Consider the following 21,224-nt stretch of genomic DNA (forward strand, 5'->3'; position numbering starts at 1 on the left):
CTTTAAAGCCCTTCATGGCATGGGACCAGGTTACCTGGCAGACCGCCTCTCCCCGATTACATCTGCCCGTCCATTCAGGTCTGGCAGAGAAGGCATGCTGCGGGTCCCGTCTGCCAGAGAATTACATTTGGTGGGTCCCAGGAGGTGGGCCTTCTCTGCTGTGGTGCCCACCTTGTGGAGTCTTCTCCCCTCAGAGGTGAGATTAGCTCCATCTCTAACATTCTGCAAGTCTCTCAAGACCTGGCTATGTGATCAGACCTGGGGTTCCCTGGGGACCGGGTAGATTTTGCGATGGCTCCCTTATTAATTTGATCTCTTCCTATTTTGTGTGTTTTTTATTTGTAATTGTTTTTATGTATTTATTCTTTTTAATTGTAGTACGCCACTCAGAGTCACCTTGTGTGAGATGGACAGCTATATAAATATGACAAACAAACAAACGACACTTAGATCCCTATTCAGGTAGGGATCAATGTATGTACTTACACTTAATGCTGCAAGATATATTGGCCCTATTTACCCATTAAAAACTTACTTTAAGGGAGTATCACATTCTAAGAATAATGTATAAATCTCTTCGGAAAAAACTGAATCTCTCACACTCTGTCTCAACTTAGTTCTGAGGAAGTTATTTCTCAGATTTTTGTAGAATTGAAAAACAAGCTTCTTGGCAATTTACTCAGTGTTATTTATTTATATTTCAAATTTGTCAGCCCCATCGCACTGTGGGGTGACTCCGGGTGGTTTATAGTAAAAATAGAATAAACTCAGCGCATTATCAAGGTGCCAGCCATCCCCAGGGTTGATTGTATTTTTCCTCACCCCAGGCAAGTTGCAGAGCCAAGTCTTCAATTCCCTCCAAAAAATTGGGAGGGTAGGGGCCTGCCTCACCTCTGGGGGGAAGAGTCTTCCATAAGGTGGGGGCAACAGCAGAGAAGGCTCTCCTGCTCTCCTCCTAGGACCAGCCAGTCAACATTCTCTCTCTGACGGGATCCGCAACACACCCTCTCTGCCAGACCAGGTGGGACAGGTCAATGTGATGGGGGTAAGACGGTCCCTCAAATAACCTGGACCTGTGCCATGTAGGGCTTTAAAGGTGATAACCAACACCTTGAATTGGACCCGGAAGCAAACTGGAACCAGTGCAGCTCCCACAGCAAAGGTGTTACATGTGCCCTCCTTGGGGTACCCATGATTGCCTGCACCGCTGCATCTTGAACCAGCTGTAGCTTCCGGATACTCTTCAAGGGTAGCCCCACGTAGAGCGGATTGCAATAGTCTAAACGAGAGATGACCAGGGCGTGAGTGACTGACCGGAGGGCCTCCTGATCCAGGAAGGGGCGTAACTGGTCCACAACACGAAGTTGCGCAAAGGCCCTCCGGGCCACGACTTCCACCTGCTCAAGCAGGAGTTGAGTGTCCAGGCCCCCCCCCGCACAGATTATGCACTGGGTCTGTCTGGGACAGTACAGATTTACTTGTACAGTTTGGTACAGATACAATTGCTGCTCTGATGTTTCACAGAGCTTACAGATTTTGGAGAAATTAACTCTGGTTTCTAACCCAGTACAGGTAGTGTTTGGGTTACGACCATTTGTTTAGCGACTGTTCAGTTATGACAGCGCTGAACGAACAGTACATATGATTGGTTCTCGGAGTTCTGGCCATCGCAGCATCCCCATGGTCACATGATTGTGATTTCAAATGTTATCTGCTGGCTTCCCACAAGCAAGTCAATGGGAAAGCCAACCGGAAGTTGGAAGTCGCAATCGCGTGAGGTCCTCGCTTAAGAACGGCAACCTGGACTCCTAGAATTGTTGTTGCTGAGCGACGCAGTCACATGATGTTGTGCTTTACAACCACATCGCTTAGTGATGGGAATTCTGGTCCCAATTGCTGTCATAACCCAATATTTACCTGTAACTCTTTTTAAAGAAGTTGAAAGTTATTTATCTGGCCTCTGGAGTAAACAGCTTACATGTCCTTTCATTGTTTAAAGTGGTTAGATAACTACTTTAAACAATGTATTAGATGAGATTAATGTATTTAAAAATTGCTTCTGGTATACCGAGTGCTTCAGAGAATGTTTAAAAAGAGTTGGTTGTAACTGCCTTCCTGTTGGATGCAATCCAGGAGTGAGACCATCAGCTCTTCCCATATTATCAGCACGTTTTGGGCTGACATGAACAAGGCTGGGTCAAGCATTGTGGGTTAAAGATAGAGATGATGCTTGTGGTTGTACACCCAGTACTTGGAATCTATTAAGATGAATTGTGGATTTTGGGGGGCACAAGGTTTTGCTAAAAGAAATATACACGTAACTAAAAGATGAATCTACATCTGATTTGTACCCATCAACAGTGATAGGGATTATCTGTCAAGGTTTGAATTCATTTTTCTTTCTCCCCCAACAAGAGCAACGAAGGTTCTGGAACAGAAGGTTTCGGAGTTATTCTGTCTATAATAAAGTTTGCCAGCCCTATTTTTCTTTTTTATTATGCTGGTCATTCTGAATTTATCTCATTATTTTTGTTCCATATTTGTATACCTCTGTTAATCAGTCTGATACACTAACACTTAACTACATATCTTTTTGTCTTTCTTAATCCTTTCTGCTAACTTGCACTTTTAGAATATACCTAAGCAGCTATTTTTCCTCTTGCTTCTAACTACTGGTAATTATCAAGGTGGGAAAAAAAGATCACCCCAAAATCTTGTTTCACAAGTTCTGTAAATTAAAAAAGGACTTATTTTCTTCCTATAACATCTTTTATGTTTTCTATAACCATTATTATGGTATAACCTTTATTACTTTTTACACTCCCACATCATGCTTTGTTGTAAGATAACTAAAGGTGTAAATAGCCCGAGTTGCTCCCATGTGACATAGTTTCCTGCACAGTGGTCAGGAGAATCCTGGTCAGTTCTGGTATCTTTTGGCCAGTATAACATGAGCACAACCAAAGCCCAGATCTGCTCCAAACAGAAGTGATCAGGCAAGCCAGGATCACTAAAACTGAGACAGCTTTTCAAGTCAAAATACTGTTGCCCACATCCCACATGCAGTGTTCTGACACTCAAGGAATGCTTACTTTGACGCCGCTTGGCCATTTAGAGACAAAGATGGGAATTAAATTACAAAACAAATATCTAAACTCAGGCGTAAAGCAGTCAGCAGTCAAGATTCAGAAAAAATATTTTTTTAAATTTGTATCAGAAAAAGAAGGGAGCAAACCAAATAAATGTAGTCTTTCTATGGGTTCTCACCTGAGTGGATCCTTGCATGTGAAGTAAGCTGATTGCTCCTTCTGAAACTCTTCCCACATTCAAAGCATTTATATGGTTTCTCCCCTGTGTGGGTCCTTTTATGGGAAGTAAGTTCACCACTTGTCCTGAAACACTTTCCACACTCAACACATTTATATGGCTTTTCCCCTGTATGGAAACTTTTATGAAGAGTAAGTTGATTGTTCCACACGAAACTCTTCCCACACTCCATACATTTATAGGGTTTTTCCCCTGTGTGGACCTTTTTATGGGAAGTAAGTTCACCACCTGCTCTGAAACACTTTCCACACTCCACGCATTTATATGGTTTCTCCCCTGTGTGGACCCTTTGATGTGAATAAAGAGAACTGTTACTCTTGAAACTCTTTCCACACTCAGTGCATTTATATGGTCTCTCCCCTGTGTGGATCCTTTTATGAGAAGCAAGAGAACTGCTACTACTAAAACTCTTTCCACATTCCATACATTTGTATGGTTTCTCCCCTGTGTGGACCCTTTGATGTGAAGAAAGAGAACTCTTACTCCTGAAACTCTTTCCACATTCAGTGCATTTATATGGTCTCTCCCCTGTGTGGATCCTTTTATGAGAAGTAAGAGAACTGTTACTGCTAAACCTCTTTCCACATTCCATACATTTGTATGGTTTCTCCCCTGTGTGGACCCTTTGATGTGAAGAAAGAGAACTGTTACTACTGAAGCTCTTTCCACACTCTGTGCATTTATATGGTTTCTCCCCTGTGTGGATCCTTTTATGAGAAGTTAGAGAACTGTTATGATTGAAACTCTTTCCACACTCCAAGCATTTATATAATTTTTCACCTGTATGGACACGTTTATGCCTACTAAAAGACGAATTATTAGAAAAATTCTTTCCACATTCCATACATATATACGGTTTCTCTCCTGTATGGATCCTTCTATGGGAGATAAGAGAACTGTTACTATTGAAACTTTTTCCACACTCAAAGCATTTATATGGTTTCTCTCCTGTGTGGATCCTTTGATGGTAAGTAAGGTGATGGCTCCACCTGAAGCTCTCCCCACATTCCCTGCATTGATATGGCTTCTCCCCTGTGTGGATCCGTTTATGCTTAGTAAAGGATGAATTATTAGGGAAATACTTCCCACATTCCATACATTTATAAGGTTTCTCCCCTGTGTGAATACTTTTATGGGAAGTTAGGGAACTGCTTTTCCGGAAACTTTTCCCGCACTCAGTGCATGAGTATGGTTTCTCCCCTGTGTGGGTCCTTTTATGAGACGCAAGGTAACAGCTCCACATAAAACTCTTACCACACACCATACATTCATATGGTTTCTTCCCTGTGTGGACTGTTCTATGGCAAATTAGGTAACTGTGCCCTCTGAAACTCATTCCACATTCCATGCATTTATAAGGTTTTTCCCCTGTGTGGAGACTTTTGTGGAAATTAAGTCCACTACTAGTGCAGAAGCTCTTTCCACACTCCATGCATTTATATGGTTTCTCCCCTGTGTGGAGCCTTTTATGGATAGTAAGTCCACTACCTGTCCAGAAGCTCTTCCCACACTCCATGCATTTATATGTTTTCTCCACAGTGTGGATTCTTTTGTGGGAAAAAAGCAGGCTTCTCTTGCTGAAACTCTTCCCACACTCCAAGCATTGATATGGTTTCTCTCCTGTGTGGATCCTTTTATGGGAAGTGAGGTCACTGTTCCACCTGAAGCTCTCTTCACACTCCATGCATTTATATAGTTTCTCCCCTGTATGGATCCTTTGATGCGAAATAAGGTTACATTTTTGACAGAAGCGCTTTCCACACTCCGTGCATTTATATGGCTTCTCCCCCGTGTGGATTCTTTTATGGCGAGTAAGGTTACCGGTGGTGCTGAACCTTTTTCCACACTCCATGCATTCATGTGTTTTCTGTCCCGTTTTGACTTCCTCTTGTACAGAAATAGTCAACGTTGAGTTGTAACTTTTTTCATTCTCCCTGTGCCGATTCTGTTCTCTTTTAATGTGGGTTGTGTAATGTTTTTTTGAATCTGATCTGCCTTTGAATATTTTCACACTTTTTGTGAATGATTTTCTCTGTTTTTCTTCGTGAACTTTTTGCGCAAGAACATCTTGAATTTGGGCACACTGCAAAGTTGAGCTTTTCTTTCTCCCATTTGTTGACTGGTTTCTCTCACTCATTTCTGGTTCTCCTTGATTTGCAAACATCCCTTTTCCCTCTTTATGCATGAAAATTTGGAATGGTTTGTTGCAATTTTCATTCTTACTTTCTTTACCTATTTGAGAGAAAAAGAACAAAAATTGCAGCAAGGCTGGGAGGAGGAAGGAAAAATCATTCTGTAGAAAGTGCTGACCAACATATAATAATTTAATGTATTGTCGAAGGCTTTCACGGCCGGCATACGATGGCTGGTGTGGGTCTTCCGGGCTGTGTGGCCATGTTCTGGAAGTTTTGTTTCCTAATGTTTCGCCAGCATCTGTGACCGGCATCTTCAGAGTGCAGGAGCCCACCAGAAAAATACAACAAGTGCTAAAATCAGCAAAAGACAAAAGGGATCCCTTCACCGCCGCAGGAATATACTGCATACCATGCAGCTGCGGGCAAGCATGCATCGGGACCACAAAATGCAGCATCCATAACAGGATAAAAGAACACAAAAGACACTGCAGACTACAGCAGCCAGAAAAATCTGCAGTAGCTGAACATGCTCTCAAGCACACTGGAGACAAAATCCTATTTGAAAACACAGAGATACTGGACAACACCAACAGCCACTATACCAGGCTATCCCGGGAAGCCATTGAGATTCACAAACACCAGCACAGCTTCAATAAAAAGAGGAGAGTCTAAAAATCAACAAAACCTGGCTACCAATCCTGAAAAATACAGCCTGCAAAAGGTCAACGAACTCAGCTCAACCACCAGGACATGTGAACAGTTCACACAATGAACTTGCTAATCACCCCCAGCAGCCCCTCGTTAACAATTCAATAGAAGAAAAAACCCTGCCTAATCCCCAGGAAGATACACACAAATTCTGACACCAAAACAGCAGCCACTCGTTAACCCAACCCCCCCAAATCCCCCTCCCTTCAGATCTCTATAACCCACAAAAGGGTCACATCATCCTGGGCACAGAGAGAACTGCTCCTGTCTGTGCTCCTGCACTCTGAAGATGCCAGTCACAGATGCTGGCGAAACGTTAGGAAACAAAACTTCCAGAACATGGCCACACAGCCTGGAAGACCCACACCAGCCTTCCAACTAAATTTAATTTGCTTCCTGTTCCACATGCCTTTTGCTATTCTTACTCCTACCTGGCCATAACCTCATAGCTGGCCTATTAATTCCAAATTACATGTTTGTCCAACATCCCAAGGGTCACTAGTACACAGGAAAGCTATCCAAAGTGTCAAAGAAAGGGAAAGAGAGATGATAACCAAACAGCTGGTATGAGAAAACTCCAAAAGTTCAAAGGGCCAACAAGCAGACATATGGCCCAAAACAAGCTGAGGTCATTGTGATAGACATTAGTGTCAGTCACTGTCAGTTAAATTATCGTCTCTTGGTTATTCTGTCATTAATGAGATTAAGCTAAGCATTAACTATGGAAAATCCTAAATTTCAGAAGATAGTCACATGACCTGGTTTCTCCCCTTTGTTGCTTCATTTATAGGTAGACCTGCTTTGCTAATCCTTTTCTCATATTCCATGGATTTCTATGCATCATCATCTGTGCAGTGTGAATTCTTTGATACTAATAAGATCCAAACTCATTTTTTCTATCACTTTTTAACCATCTATTCCACTCCTCTCCTCTCTAAAAGCTCCCCCACATATTCATCTGGTTTCTTCCTTTCGTTTTTTTTCTTCCAAGTATATTAAGTAGGGGCATCATTTACACTGTGCAACAAATGTTCCCAATAATTTACTATATTAACCCTTCAAAATGAGAAATAACAGGCAGTCCTCAACTTACAACCACAATTGGGACTAGAATTTCCATTGTGTGACCACATCACTTAGGAACAGCAATTCTTGCAGTCCTGGTTGCCCTCATTAACTGAATTGTACCAGCTGTTAGGCAAGGCAACTTTCTGCTGACTTCCCACAACCAAAGTCAGTGGGGAAGCTGGCCGGAAGTTGCAAATCCCTGGATGGCAAGAAGAAAAGTGCTGCGGGTAGGGGAGTGAGGGGGGTGCGCGAGGGGTGCTTTGTGTCGGGTAGGTTGCACAGCGATGCACAACTGGCTGGCGCAGCACGAACAAACAGGGGCTAGGGAGGCTGCACAAGTGGGGGACACTTACCCAGCAACTTGCAACCCTCCCTGCCAGCTTCCTCAGTGACTTTCTGGGAATCCAGCAGGGAAAGCTGAAAATGGCGATCACATGATCATGGGGTGCTTGGCAATTGGTGGTAAGTGCAAACGGGTAGGCAAGCGCCCAGATTGTGTTCACATAACTGCAGGGGTGCTGCAATGGCTGTAACTTCAGGGACCAGTCGTAAGTCCCTTTGTTCAGCACTGTTGTAACTTCAAATGGTCACTGAATGAATGGTTGTAAGTCGAGGACTACCTGTATAGTTAACCAGTATTATACCTGCATAGCACCCTTCCCGACCTGCACAGCACCTCTTGTGCACCCTTCCCAACCCACGTGATGCCTCTCGTACACCCAACCCGCATGGGACCTCTTGTGTACCCCCATGCAAACTTCCTGACCCATGGGGCACTTCTTGTGCACTCCCACGCACACATCTTGCGTGTATATTTTTCCTCCCCTGTGTGGTTCTTGTTATGAGAAGTAAGAGTCCTGCTTTCACAAAAATTCTTTCCACATTCTATAGTTGGTCCCTTGGGTGGACCCTTTTATGGGAAATTAAGGTTACAGCTCATCCTGAAGCTCTTCCCACACTTTATGCATTTATAGGATTTCTCTCCTGTATGGAATTTTATGAGAAGTAAGCTCACTGCTTGTGCTGAAGCATACAGGTTCCCCTCCTGTATGGATCCCTTTATGAGGACTAAGGAAACTGTTCATACTGAAACTTTTTCCACAGTCCATGCATTTGTAAAATGAAACGTCTACAAGAAAACAATCAGAGAACCAAGGACTCTACAGTTCAACCCTGAGCTATATATATATATATATTCTCTTCTATTTATAGGATTTTTCCATGACATGCATCCTCCTTTTATGGGAGGTAAGTCATTTCCTTGACTTGAAGTTCTTTCCACACATCATGCATGCATATTTTAATCCCCTGTGTGGCTCGTGCTATGGGAAGTAAGCTCACTGCTTGTGCTGAAGTTCTTCCCACACTCTATGCATTGAAAGGGTTTCTCTCCCGTGTGGATCCTTTTATGAGAAATAAGGGAATCACTCATATAGAAGCTTTTTCCACAGTCTATGCATTTAGAGGGCTTTTCCCCTGAATGGATTCTTTTATGGTTGTTAAGACTACTTCTCCACCTAAAGCTCTTTCCACAGTCCACACATTTATAGGGTTTCTCCTTTGCATGGACCATTTTATGAGGAATAATGCTACTGTTATTGCTGAAGCTCTTTCCAATTTTGCAGTGGTTACTGAAATTGGATTTTGCTTGGAATATTTTCCCACTTCCTTGACACATTCCTGTACTGCTTTTACGTTAGGTCAGGAAGTGATCCATTTCTGCACATTCAAGCGTGGATTTCTGTAAGATTGGTTTTTCTCATATCTCCTCCTTCCCCACTTACCTGCAAAAGCCTCTTCTGGTATTTCAGTTTTGATTATTTCTGATGGCACTACACTTGGCTTTTGGCAATTTTCATTCACCTGCTCATCAACTGCTTGAGGGAGAAGAAAAAGAAATCAGAAAACTCTACAACATACAGTTTGCCACCCCATGCCATTCCCTAGCCTGTATCTATTCCTGGGCATCTGCAGGGGGAGCAAGAGGGGAAATGACAGCATGAATGCTATTTATTAATTGAAAAGATTGGCATGGCCGCTCATCTCATGTGATTCTGGGTGGTTAACAACATTTTAAAACAAGAATACAACACAAAATAACAACCAATACAATGTCCTTCAGCCCAGGTCTTGACATCATGATGTGGCATATGCCCTTGTGTCACATGTGATGCACCTAAGTTGTGTGAGGGGAAAAAGAGCAATAAATAAAGTAAATAAATAAAATTGCTCTGTGGATTAAAGTTTTCAGTCATGGACAGGAAGCCAGACAATAGATGGACAAAGTAAAGTGCTGATAGAAGGAGTGTGACAGGAGAAATGGAACAGGGAAGCGTGTTAAAATTAGCACCAAAGGATGGTAGCATGACCTGGGAGTCATGCTTCTGGTTTGCGGTTTTTAAGGATAAAAAGGATTGCAAGAAGGGGGTTCGAGGCCACACGGCTAACCTGTCTTACCTGACCGCTTGCTCGTGCTGGACTTCATTGCAATGGGATCTTAAGTAAATATGTTATGTTTTGCTTCTTGAACTAAGATCTGTTTATTGAACCATACTTGCTTATTGAACTAACATCTAATAAATACTTTAGAACTTGGAAGTGGTCTGTGTTCTGGTGTGACTGTTTCTCGGGTCTGATGGGGTTTTTCCCCTGACAGTTGCATCTGATGCCACAACATGCATGACATTGCAATATCATTGTGTAAGAAAATATGGCGCTGGTTAGTGCAAGTGAAATAAGCAAAAACATCCCCTCCCTATTTATCTTCCCAGTAGCTGTGCAGTATTGACACAGGCCCCAAAGAAGATCCCAAGACTGCCTTTTCAGACTGACTGGCCCTTTCCAGACCGACTGGTCACCAGACTGATCTCTTTCTTCTAAATGAAACTGTGGTACTCAGAAGACTGGCTGTGGACTGGAATTAAGGTAAGAGGGAAAGAGAAAAATCATTTTAGCAAGACCTGCACAGATCTCCTAAGCTGTAAATAACGGAAAACCATCTAGTCACTTCCCACTCTGACTTAATTTTCCTCCAAAGGATCCTTCACCTAAAGAGGCCACACTCCTAGACGTCTCCAACATGACTTCTCGGTGCAGGGCTTTTTGGCTGGAATCCAGCAGCGACCACTCTTCACTGGTGAAATGAACGGCTACCTCCTCAAACGACACAGGACCCTGAACAAGGAAGAATCCCTATTAGCAGACCTGAGAAGAACTTGCAAGATCTCCTTTAATCTGCAAATCCTAAAAGCACAGAGTTATAATGCTTAATTGGACATTTCCCCAGGTGGACTCAGCATGTTACGTGATAAAACCATCCCCTGATCAATCAAGGGGTGGTTACACACAGCATCCTCTCAATCTAGGCCACGTAGCATGGCAGGTACTCCCTGAAGAAGATGAACATCTGTGGTAAAAAATTGTGTATGAATTGTATTCCTGTCTCCTGAAAGATTTCATGTTATTAGTTACAGAAAATGGGGCCTCAGAAGGTTGCAACTCCAGATGCCCCCAGGTGATCTTCTCAGGTTAGCAGGTTCAGTCCTGGTTAGTCAGGGGATGAGGGACCAATAACTCTGTTATCCCTTTCCTAGACAAAACAGTTGAAAAGGCTGGGAAGAGGCCAGTACACCGCTTCTCTAATGCAGCCAAAAACCAGCATGGATGTAGTTGTTAAAAGCCAAATTGGAGTCATGGGTGCCAAGTGGCATTTTTTGAGTCCAACAGTATGTAACCCCAAAATAATTCAATACATTTCCAAAACAGTCTTGAGAGGTAGGAAGAGTGTGACTGATCACTAACTTAAATCCTAATTTCCCTCTCCCATTGTGATGGAATGGACCTATGAAGGCCAGGCTCAGGGAGATAAGCGTGTTCTTAGCCCCCAACAGAAGTGTGGGAAGTTCAAGAAGATGAGGCTGGCATCTCCCTAAGGAATTCATGGTGTTGTGGCTGGCTGACTTGGGAACTTGGGTTCAGTCTGGTGAGATTTCTGTCTTGAGGTTGAAGCTAATAAATGCAACAGAACTGTATTTGCATTGTCTTTTGGAGTTCTTTGGGCTCAACCTGACACCCATATCACTCAGGATCAGCAGTATCAACTGGAGGTTTCCAACTGCTCCCCCATATTAGACCCTAATCTTTTCTTTCCTACCTGAGCTGGAGGTCTAGCCACTCTTTCAGCTCCACCAGTGCGAGGAGATGATCCAATGAACAACAGTGACTCCATTTTGTTCCCTGGGAAGGAGAGAGATGGGATGGACGAAGGCTTGTTGTTGTCACCAGAAATGGAGCTGACAGGAGAGGGATTAACTCCATCTCTTCTAGCTTGAAGGCACCACTTAACACTTCTTCCTGTCCTGCAGAGGAAATCTCCATCCGTCAGTTCTACCCTCTGCCTTCGGGAGCCATCCACAGGGTCCATCTTGGGAGCCAAGAATAAAAGGAGAAGACCACAACCACACCATGCACCCCAATTGGATCTTTCTCCTAGCCTTTTGGGCAGGAACTATACAAGGAATTATACTCATGGCAATCAAAGCATTCACTCAACCACAGCAGATGCTCCCCTAACCCCCACAGCCTGAAACCATTACTCTCCATGTTTATGGGCAACTGATGAAATTATGTCAGCCCAGGACAGATGGTGTTGGAGATGGTCCAGCACGGGTATGTGTGAAAATTTACTAGAAATTATCTATCAAGAAAGGCCAAAGACAGATTGCTCCCCTCCCCATCTCTGAGGACAAAGAGAAGTAACTCAGGATAGAGGAGTCAGAATGCAACCCAGGGTGTCCCCCAGAAGTCAGTCTTCTGCAAACAGGGAATCATCTGAAGGTAGTACGTGGACTGAAAGGACTTCCTTTGTGGGACTTAAGCCTTCTAGCTTGAAGAGGGTGAGTTAAGTTTTCCTTCCTGAGTCACCTTCTAGTAACATGAGAAGATAAAGAGAATTAAGAATAACTAGAATCTCTCTGGGAAACCTCCAACCACATAAAAAGATGTTCCCTTACCTAGTGAGGCATTCTGACATTGACCTTCCTCCTTGGAGATTCCTCTGAGACACGACACTTGAGAGGGATTTGCGGGATCCACCCTTTCCTCAGGACAATTAGTGCTCACCTCCAGGAAGGGCTTCAGAACCTGAAATACAGGCAAAGAAGAGGAGTTAAAGGAACAGGACATAAGATTTACTGGATTTTCATTTTTAGGCCACAACATTGCAAGCCCTCTTTGTCTATCAGTGGGGATGAGAGAATTGCTCCAAATATGTCCTCTGGAAGAACACAGGAACAATTTCTCTAATGACATTCTCTAAACATCTTGTTGTATTATTAATCCCCAAAACCCTGTTAGGGAGACATTTAAGAACTCAAGCACATTAAGATCCTGTGGAAGAGCAGGCTATTGAGAAACTGTTGCAGGCACCTGCATGCCTTCTTCCTCTCTTATTTCTGCTCCTTCACTTCTGCCTTAGACTGAGCTCTTGTGGTTACTCCCACTACCTTAGCCTCCTCCCTGAAGCCTTTTGTTTGAATCCAACCCTCAGCAATTGGAAAATCTGTTCCAATCACTAGATTACATGGTCATTTAGGGGTTGTGCCTACCATCATTACCTGTTCATTTCCCTTTGCCTGTATTCTTGCTTTAACCAATAGGATCATCTCAGCCTGCACAAACTTGTAAGAGGTTCTTTTCCTATATATACTTTTTTTTTTTTTTACTAAGTAAGAATGTACTAGCATCCTTCTACTCCCAGTATCTACTAAACCTCTGATTGTTGTTGTTGTTGTTCAGTCGTTAAGTCGTGTCCGACTCGTGACCCCATGAACCATATTGCGCCAGGCCTTCCTGTCCTTCACTGCCTCCCTGAGTTTGCTGAGTTTCATGCTCATTGCTTCAGTGATGCTATCTAACCATCTCATCCTCTGCCGTCCTCTTCTCCTTTTGCCTTCAATCTTTCCCAGCATCAGGGTCTTTTCCAAAGACTCCTCTCTTCGCATTAGGTGACCAAAGTATCTGAGCTTGAGCTTCATTATCAGTCCTTCCAATGAGCAATCAGGGTTGAAACTGTTGCTGGAACCCTAATTTTGTTCTCTAGAGGTGCTTGCTTTACTGCAGACATTCCCTTCTTCCTCTGGATTTTACAATCTTTTGCCAAATGTTCACTTTTCCCACAGTTGTAACAACTACAGGCCTCTATCTTCCCAATGTCTTCCTTTCATTTGGGCAAGAGCTAAAGACTTCTTTACACCTTTCTCCTTCAATCCTTCCTGTTCTTTTATGATTTCTGCTTTCTGAAACAGGCTTTCTTATTCTCATTTCTCCTTCTGTATCTCCCTCCCAATCATCCTCTGCTCCTTTTGCTGCCAGGTAATCCTCAGCCAATTTTACTGCCCTTTGCCCTGTTTTTGGGTGATGTTCCCTCACCCAAAATCTCACTTTGGTAGGGAGTATATGTAGAAACTGTTCTAAAATTACTTCTTCTACCTCTTTCTTTGCTCCTTTCATCTGGCCTCAACCATTTCCTACCTAGGCCTTCCAGTCTTGCACACAATTCATGAACCCCTTAATGTTTGTCATATGTGAGACTCCTAAACCACTGCCTATAGGTATAAGGAGTTACATCATACCTGCATAGGGTTACCTCTTTAATATGATAACAACCCCTTATTTCTCTAGCTGGAAGACTGCTATAAGCTCTTAGAGCTTTTCCTGTTAGGCTAGGGGCTAACCTGGCCACCCATTCACTCTCAGGCCATTTACAAGACGTAGCAACCCTTTCAAACATAGTGGAATAGGCTTCTTCCTCTGTTAATTTAGGGATTTTGGTACTTTTGGGACCACTTCCCCTCTCTACATGTTCTCAGGAAACCCTAGCGGTGAATGTGTCCCTCCTGGAGACTAGACCTCTTTAAGTAGGACTATCAGCCCTCTAAACTCTTCCCTCCTTGCCTGTCACTTTCTTCCCATTCTAACCTATCCTTCCTCTCTGTCTTCCTCCAGAGCCGCTCTTCCTCCTCTTTTTTAATCGAAGGCTTTCCTTTTGCTGTTGCCTCAACATTCCTGATACGATATTGGCCCAGGTATCTGGGCCCAGCCCCTTTTTTGGCTGTTCTACCTTTTCCTTTGGTTTAACTACAGGCTTAGGCTGGGCACCTGTCTCTATCGAAGTAGTAGCCTCCTCTGTTTCCAAAGGAGAATCAGCCCTTTCTACCTTTTCCATCCCTGCTTGTTTGATGTAGGGTCTAGTGAGGGGTCTGGTTTCTGCAGAGCTCTTGCCTGCAAAGTCTGCAGTCTGCAAGGGCCAAATTCCCTTCCTTTAGCAACTAAGATTTGTTTTCTTCTCATACACAGTACTTAATGAGTCCCTTGAGTCTGAGCCAATCCCACTTCTGCCACCAATTGTCACATGTTCTTTTTAAAATTTGATTGATTCAGACTCAAAAGATCCACCAAAAGCACTGGATCCCAGACACTTGGATTTTTATTGGGGAGATTTTATTTTGAAAAAATCAAAATACAAAAGTGAAATATGAAACTTATAAGTCTATATGTGTTTTTTATTGCCTCTGTACTATATTCTATTCCATTATTATTTCTATATTACTGTACTAATTACTACCTTAACAATTACAATTAGATTTTAATTGTGAGCAGCCCAGAGTCAGCCTCTGGGGGAGATGGGCGGCATATACTGTACATTTAATAAATAACTAAATAAATAACTATACTCTATTACTATCCAATTACTGTTACAGGATTTCTTCTGTACTCATTGTATAACTCTTCTGTAACAATGTTTTCTTCTTACAAACACTGTTCTGCCTTAATTCCTCTCTCTGGAATTCGGTTTTCTTCTTCTCTGTTACTGGCCAGCATGTAGAGTACTTCCACACTGTGCTGTTATACTTGCACTTTTCCTTGCTCTGCCTCTATATTTTTTTCCTCTGCGCCATCCAGTCTCTGTGAAGGAAAAATGCCTTCTTTTATTTGGCTGCTTTTTCTCTGTTTCTGCTCCTCCAAAACACATCTCCTCCCTTACCTGTTTCAAGGTGGCAGCTTTTATAAGCAACTCTGCCATACTGACACTGGGGAGAAGGCTCAAACAGGAGGGGAAGAAGGCAGCACAGGGACCTGCAACTGCTTCCCAACAGCCTGCTCTTCCACAGACCATATTTCCCAAGATGAGCATCTCTCACCTGGCCCCCTTCCTGCTCCTTCTCTTCTGCCCGGCTCAGGAGGAAGCCTTCGGCCAGGGCTACTGCCTGGGAGCTGGTCTCCGCCTGGCACTCCCGCACCCAGCGCTGCATCTCCATGGGCAGGACAGCTAGAAACTGCTCCAAGATCACCCGGTCTAACATCTGGGCCTTGGTGTGTTTCTCTGGCTGCAGCCACCCCCAGCAAAGGCGGTGAAGGCGGCTGCAAAGCTCTCGCGGCCCCTCGGCCTCCTGAAAGGGACTGTTCCTGAAGCGCCAGTGCTGGATCTCAGAGCTGAGGGCTTCCTCCTCCAGGATCCTCTGCCCGGTTCCTGCCCAGACCTCCCCACAGTTCCCGGGCTGAGCAGCAGCACAGCCTTTTCCCACTCCCTTGCACGCTGGCTGGTTTGCGTCCATGTTCGGTCCGTTCCCTGACACAGATCCAGAAGGGGCCTGCGGATCTCCTGGGTCTCCAAAGGTCTTTTCAGTCCTAGGATCTGCATGAACTGCACAGAGAGGCCGGGAGAAGTTTTTCAAGCCATCCAGCTCTCAAGTGACCTCCAGCTTTGGCATCTGAGGTGGAAAGGAAAGCAAACTTCAGCAATTACACAGACTGTTCTCACTTAGTAACTGATTGCTTCATCAAAATCAAGGCAAAGTAACAGTTTGGAGGGGGGACAAATCAAGAGATGTTTCAGGCTCAGTGCAACGTCTGTCTGTCTGTCCCTCCCTACCTCCCCGCTTTCCAGAGAACACCAGCCCTCATTTTGGTGCAGCTCAGCTCCACTGGCAATGGAAAAAGTCTCGGGGGTCTTTCAAGACATTTGAGGCACAGAATTGGACCTTTCAACCTCCTCCCAAAAGAACTTGAAACAAGACTGTTTGGTGGACAGCGCCAGGCAGGAAATCCCCTTTCCCAGATTCTCGTTTGCTACAAACGGTGGGAAGCAAACCTGGGTTATGCACAATGTGAGCACGCTGTATCTTTCGGCTTCCTACCCTCCCTCCTTCCCTCCCCCCAGTGCTGGACCTCTTGCATGCGCAGGCCAGGAGCAGGAATGGGGGAGTCTCCCCCTCCCCCCAAGCCTCGGGATTCGGAGTCCAGCAAACCCTTTCGGGGAGTCCTGGGTCCCCCCCCCTCTCGCCACCGGCTCCGGGGCTGTTTGCAGGGGAGCCGCACTCTCCCCCTCCCTCTGCAAGAAACGGCCGGGGAGGCTCAGCCCACGGGTGGAAGGGGGCAGTTCCCCCCCAGGGAGGCTCTGGGTCGCGGGACCCGTCCTGCCCGACCCCCAAAGATTCCCGGGCGCAACTCACAGCCGGTCCTCCCGAGCCAGGCAGTCGGGGCGGAGCATGCGCAGTGGCGCTCGGCGGCGAGGAGCGCGCCCCCTGGCGGGGCCTGCGGGCAGTGCCCGGGCCTCTGGAGGGGGGGCCCGGAAGGGGACCTCAGAGCCCCTCAGGCCGGCCCCGCTCCGGGCAGGACGCGCGGGGGAGATCGAGCTCCGCCAGGCGGCATCAGGCAGGAGTGCCCGGACCTTTCGGGGGCTCCTGGCAGGCGACGCACCGCAGAAGCTGAAGCCCTCGAACGGGGCCCTCCTCTGCGCGCCCCCCCGGCGAAGACTCTGAGCGAAGCTCCTCACGCGCTGCGCCCTGGCCAGGCTCTGCCCTGCGCGGGCCCTGCGAGCATCCAGAGGGGCCCCTTACGCGGCAGCTCTTTCCCATCCCGACGTCCATTTATGGGTCGCCCCCCCGGACTGGAAGGCTGGCCCCGCCGGGCCCTCCGCCGCCTTCCCGCGGAGACCGGGGGGTTACAGCGAGCGAGCGAGCGAGCGAGCGCGGAGTCCTAGAGCGGCCAGGCGTCGGGCGCCGCCCCGCCTCCCTCCCGGCCGCGGCCCCGAGGGCGCGCGCATGCCCAGTGCCCCTCCGCCGTGGCCCCGCAGGCTCTGGGCGGCGGGCGTCCTGGGGTGGTGGGGGCGGGGGAAGGCGGGGCGCGGGAAGGGCTGCTGGGGGCGGGGCGCCGAGCCCGCTGGCCCCGTGACCCTGGCGAGCCAATGGCGGGCGAGGAGCGCCTGTCAGGTTTGGGCGGGAAGGGAGCCGCTGCGTCGGGCGGCCCGCTCCTCTGCCGGGCGCGGGTCTCCCTCGGGGGCGCCGGGCTTTCCGGGGCCAGGGGAGGCCTGCAGGGCGGCCGGCCTCGGGGGCCTCCCGGTGGCCTCCCTTCCGATCCCGACAGAGGGGGGCCCCGGACCCTTGGCCCGCGCAAGAGCCTGCGAAGTCCATTTACGCGGCTGTCCTGAAGCGCTTCGTTCCGCAGAGACAGACTCTCCTCCGGGGAGGGCGGCACCGCCCGCCTGGGCCCCCGGTCTGAGGCCCCAGGGCGGGAGAGCAGCGTGGGCAGGAGCGACCCCGAGGGGCCTCCTGGGCCCCTGAGAAGGCGCGCCCTGGCCAGGGATCGGTGGGCCTTGCGCGTCCCCTCAGGCCCCTGGAAGGCGTTTGGCACTTCCCCGTGCGGCTGTGGGATCTCCTGGTGGTCTCCCAGTTGGGCCCCAACGGAGAAGAGAGGCTAAATTCTTGTTCCAGGCTGGGGCTTTTGGAATAAGCTCCCCTTTCTCAGCTCCCTCCAGGCAGAGGGTCGGAGAAAGAGCCATTCCCCGAAACCCACCGAAAAGCAGAATGGGGCACTGCGAGGGAGAAGAGGACGACGAGCTGCCAGGCGGATGGACGCGGCTGCGGTGGCAGTGGGGCGCCATTGGAAAACCTGAAGGACCCAGCGAGGGACGGATCGCCTTGGACAAAATCTCCCTATGTGGCCGCTAAGAGCTGACCCTGACTTGAGGGCACAAAATCAAAATCCGATGTCAAACCATCCGTTGATCTCTGTCCTGCATCCCAGCGCTGTGGTGACAAAGCCTTGGAAAACGGCCTCAGTTTTAGCCCTTAAAGTGGGCGAAAGTTGGCTTTTCGTTACTTGAAGCAAGGATGTCCTCAACATCCTACCCCATGCTTCCAGCTTTGCAATCAAGAAGGCTTTGCAGCTAAACTCACCTTAGGCCATCAAGAGGATCACAATACAGGTGAAACTCAAAAAATTAGAATATCGTGCAAATGTTCATTTATGTCAGTAAGGCAACTCAAAAGGTGAAACCAATATATGAGATAGACGCATTACATGCAAACCGAGATATGTCAAGCCTTACTTTGGTATAATTGTGATGATTATGGCGTACAGCTTATGAAAACCCCAAATTCACAATCTCAGAAAATTAGAATAGTGTGAAAAGGTTCAATATTCTAGGCTCAAAGTGTCCCACTCTAATCAGCTAATGAATCCATGACACCTGCAAAGGGTTCCTGAGCCTTTAAATGGTCTCTCAGGCTGGTTCAGTAGGAATCACAAGCATGGGGAAGACTTCTGACCCGACAGTTGTGCAGAAAACCATCATTGACACCCTCCATAAGGAGGGAAAGCCCCAAAAGGTAATTGCAAAAGAAGTTGGATGTTCCCAAAGTGCTGTATCAAAGCACATCAATAGAAGGTTATGTGGAAGGGAAAAGTGTGGTAGAAAAAGGTGCACAAGCAGCAGGGATGACCGCAGCCTGGAGAAGATTGTCAGGAAAAGGCCATTCAAAAGTGTTGGGGACTTTCACAAGGAGTGGACTGAGGCTGGAGTTAGTGCATCAAGAGCCACCACACACAGATGGATCCTGGACATGGGCTTCAAATGTCGTATTCCTCTTGTCAAGCCGCTCCTGAACAACAAACAACGTTAGAAGCGTCTTACCTGGGCTACAGAAAAAAAGAACTGGTCCAAAGTCCTCTTTTCTGATGAGAGCAACTTTTGCATCTCATTTGGGAACCAAGGACCCAGAGTCTAGAGGAGGAATGGAGAGGCACACAATGCACAGTGCTTGAAGTCCAGTGTGAAGTTTCCACAGTCTGTGTTGATTTGGGGAGCCATATATTCTGCTGGTGTTGATCCACTGTGCTTCATTAAGTCCAGGGTCAACGCAGCCGTCTACCAGGAGATTTTGGAGCACTTCATGCTTCCTTCCGCAGACGAGCTTTATGGGGATGCTGACTTCATTTTCCAGCAGGACTTGGCACCTGCCCACACTGCCAAAAGTACCAAAACCTGGTTCAATGACCATGGGATTACTGTGCTTGATTGGCTAGCAAACTCGCCTGACCTGAACCCCATAGAGAATCTATGGGGCATTGCCAAGAGAAAGATGAGGGACATGAGACCGAACAATGCAGTGGAGGTGAAGGCCGCTATTGAAGGATCCTGGTCGTCCATAACACCTCAGCAGTGCCACAGGCTGATAGCATCCATCCCACGCCGCATTGCGGCAGTCATTGCTGCAAAAGGGGCCCAAACCAAGTACTGAGTACATATGCATGCTTATACTTTGCAGAGGTCCGATATTGTTCTATTTCCAATCCTTGTGTTATTGATGTCATGTAATATTCTAATTTTCTGAGATTGTGAATTTGGGGTTTTCATAAGCTATACGCCATAATCATCACAATTATACCAAAGTAAGGCTTGACATATCTCGCTTTGCATGTAATGCGTCTATCTCATATTGGTTTCACCTTTTGAGTTGCCTTACTGACATAAATGAACATTTGCACGATATTCTAATTTTTCGAGTTTCACCTGTAAATGTAAACCAGAAACATAAAGAGATAACACCTCAGGCTTTCTTGCACATCTTTGCTTTTTAGTCTAGATGAATTTCTGATCTATTCAAGTTAGAGAACAAAAAGGAGGGTTTTTTTAATGCTATTCAAGGCAAAACTTTTAAGATCTCCAGGTGCAGTTTTTCCTTGGATTGTAGGAGTTTCTTCAGATTCCTCAATAAAGAGAGTTGCCAGAAGATAAATTCTCATTCTTCCCTGTGTTGGAGATGTGCAGAAAGGAGACAGTTTTGTGGCAGAGGGTGGACTGTAATCTGGGTCTCCCTGTTCCTTGCCAGACATCTTTGTCACTGCATCGCAGAAGTGGGCATTATATTATAAATGGGCATTGCACTATAATGCAAATACTGTATCTCCATAACTGAACATGTGTTAGTACATTCTACAGCCAGCAAGATTGTTTCTGACTGCAGTGGAATAGAACATTTTAAATATTTTTTTTTTAATTTCAAAATTAACCATAAAAATAAAACAGCATTAATCTCTATTAATGCTCATGATAAAAGAAGCAGTTTTTGTCTCTTCTATGCTGGAAGGAAAACAAAGTAACAATGTCTGTGCATTCCATCTTAAAAACAGGCAGGCCAGATGTAGGCTTGATATTATCTGGGGTGGAGTGAGTCTGGTACATTGTGAGACACCATGTTACCTTGGTGTTAAATTGGATCGAACATTAACTTTTTAAAAGACATTGTTGCAATTTAAAGCAAAAGATATCCACCGATAATAATCTCAGAAAGTCAGCTGGAACTAGCTGGGGTGCCCATCCTATTACTCTACGAATGGCTGCCCTTGCATTGTGGTACTCGGCAGCAGAGTGTGCCTGCCCCGTTTGGGGCCGGTCTGCGCATTCTGTACATGTGGACAGGGCACTTAGTGATACATGTCATATTGTTATTGGATGTTTGCACCCCACTCCACTTGATAAACTCTATATCTTGGCGGGAATAACCCCGCCAGGCATTAGAAGGAAAGTGGCACAAGACGTGGAATATGGAAAGGTGTTACATGATCCGGCACACCCATTATTTGGCCAAGTACCTCCCACAAAAAGATTGAAATCAAGGAGGAGCTTTTTAGATTGCACCGAGG

The 21,224-nt window shown here is 46.2% G+C and overlaps 1 protein-coding gene across 2 annotated transcripts; it reads right to left on the reverse strand.

Annotated features, from left to right (window-relative positions):
* Positions 1-3,184: 3,184 nt before the first annotated feature.
* LOC103049949 (uncharacterized) lies at positions 3,185-17,131 on the reverse strand. 2 transcript variants are annotated; one of them, XM_088151242.1, is made up of 7 exons: positions 16,751-17,131; positions 15,440-16,009; positions 12,251-12,380; positions 11,392-11,474; positions 10,286-10,412; positions 9,023-9,112; positions 3,185-5,559 (listed from the first exon to the last, which is right to left on the reverse strand). In XM_088151242.1, exons 2-7 carry the CDS (start codon positions 15,851-15,853, stop codon positions 3,254-3,256), a joined length of 3,150 nt encoding a protein of 1,049 aa, XP_088007368.1. In that variant the 5' UTR covers positions 15,854-16,009; positions 16,751-17,131; the 3' UTR covers positions 3,185-3,253. The 2 variants fall into 2 exon arrangements, 1 of the variants encoding a protein (XP_088007368.1); XR_015798006.1 differs by lacking the exon at positions 3,185-5,559 and having other exon boundaries at positions 11,392-11,596.
* Positions 17,132-21,224: the final 4,093 nt, after the last annotated feature.

The sequence above is a fragment of the Python bivittatus genome, unplaced genomic scaffold (genome assembly GCF_059951505.1).
Source record: "Python bivittatus isolate LINGU-HERP-01145 unplaced genomic scaffold, Pbiv_v1 ctg000650_np1212, whole genome shotgun sequence".
NCBI lineage: Eukaryota > Metazoa > Chordata > Lepidosauria > Squamata > Pythonidae > Python > Python bivittatus.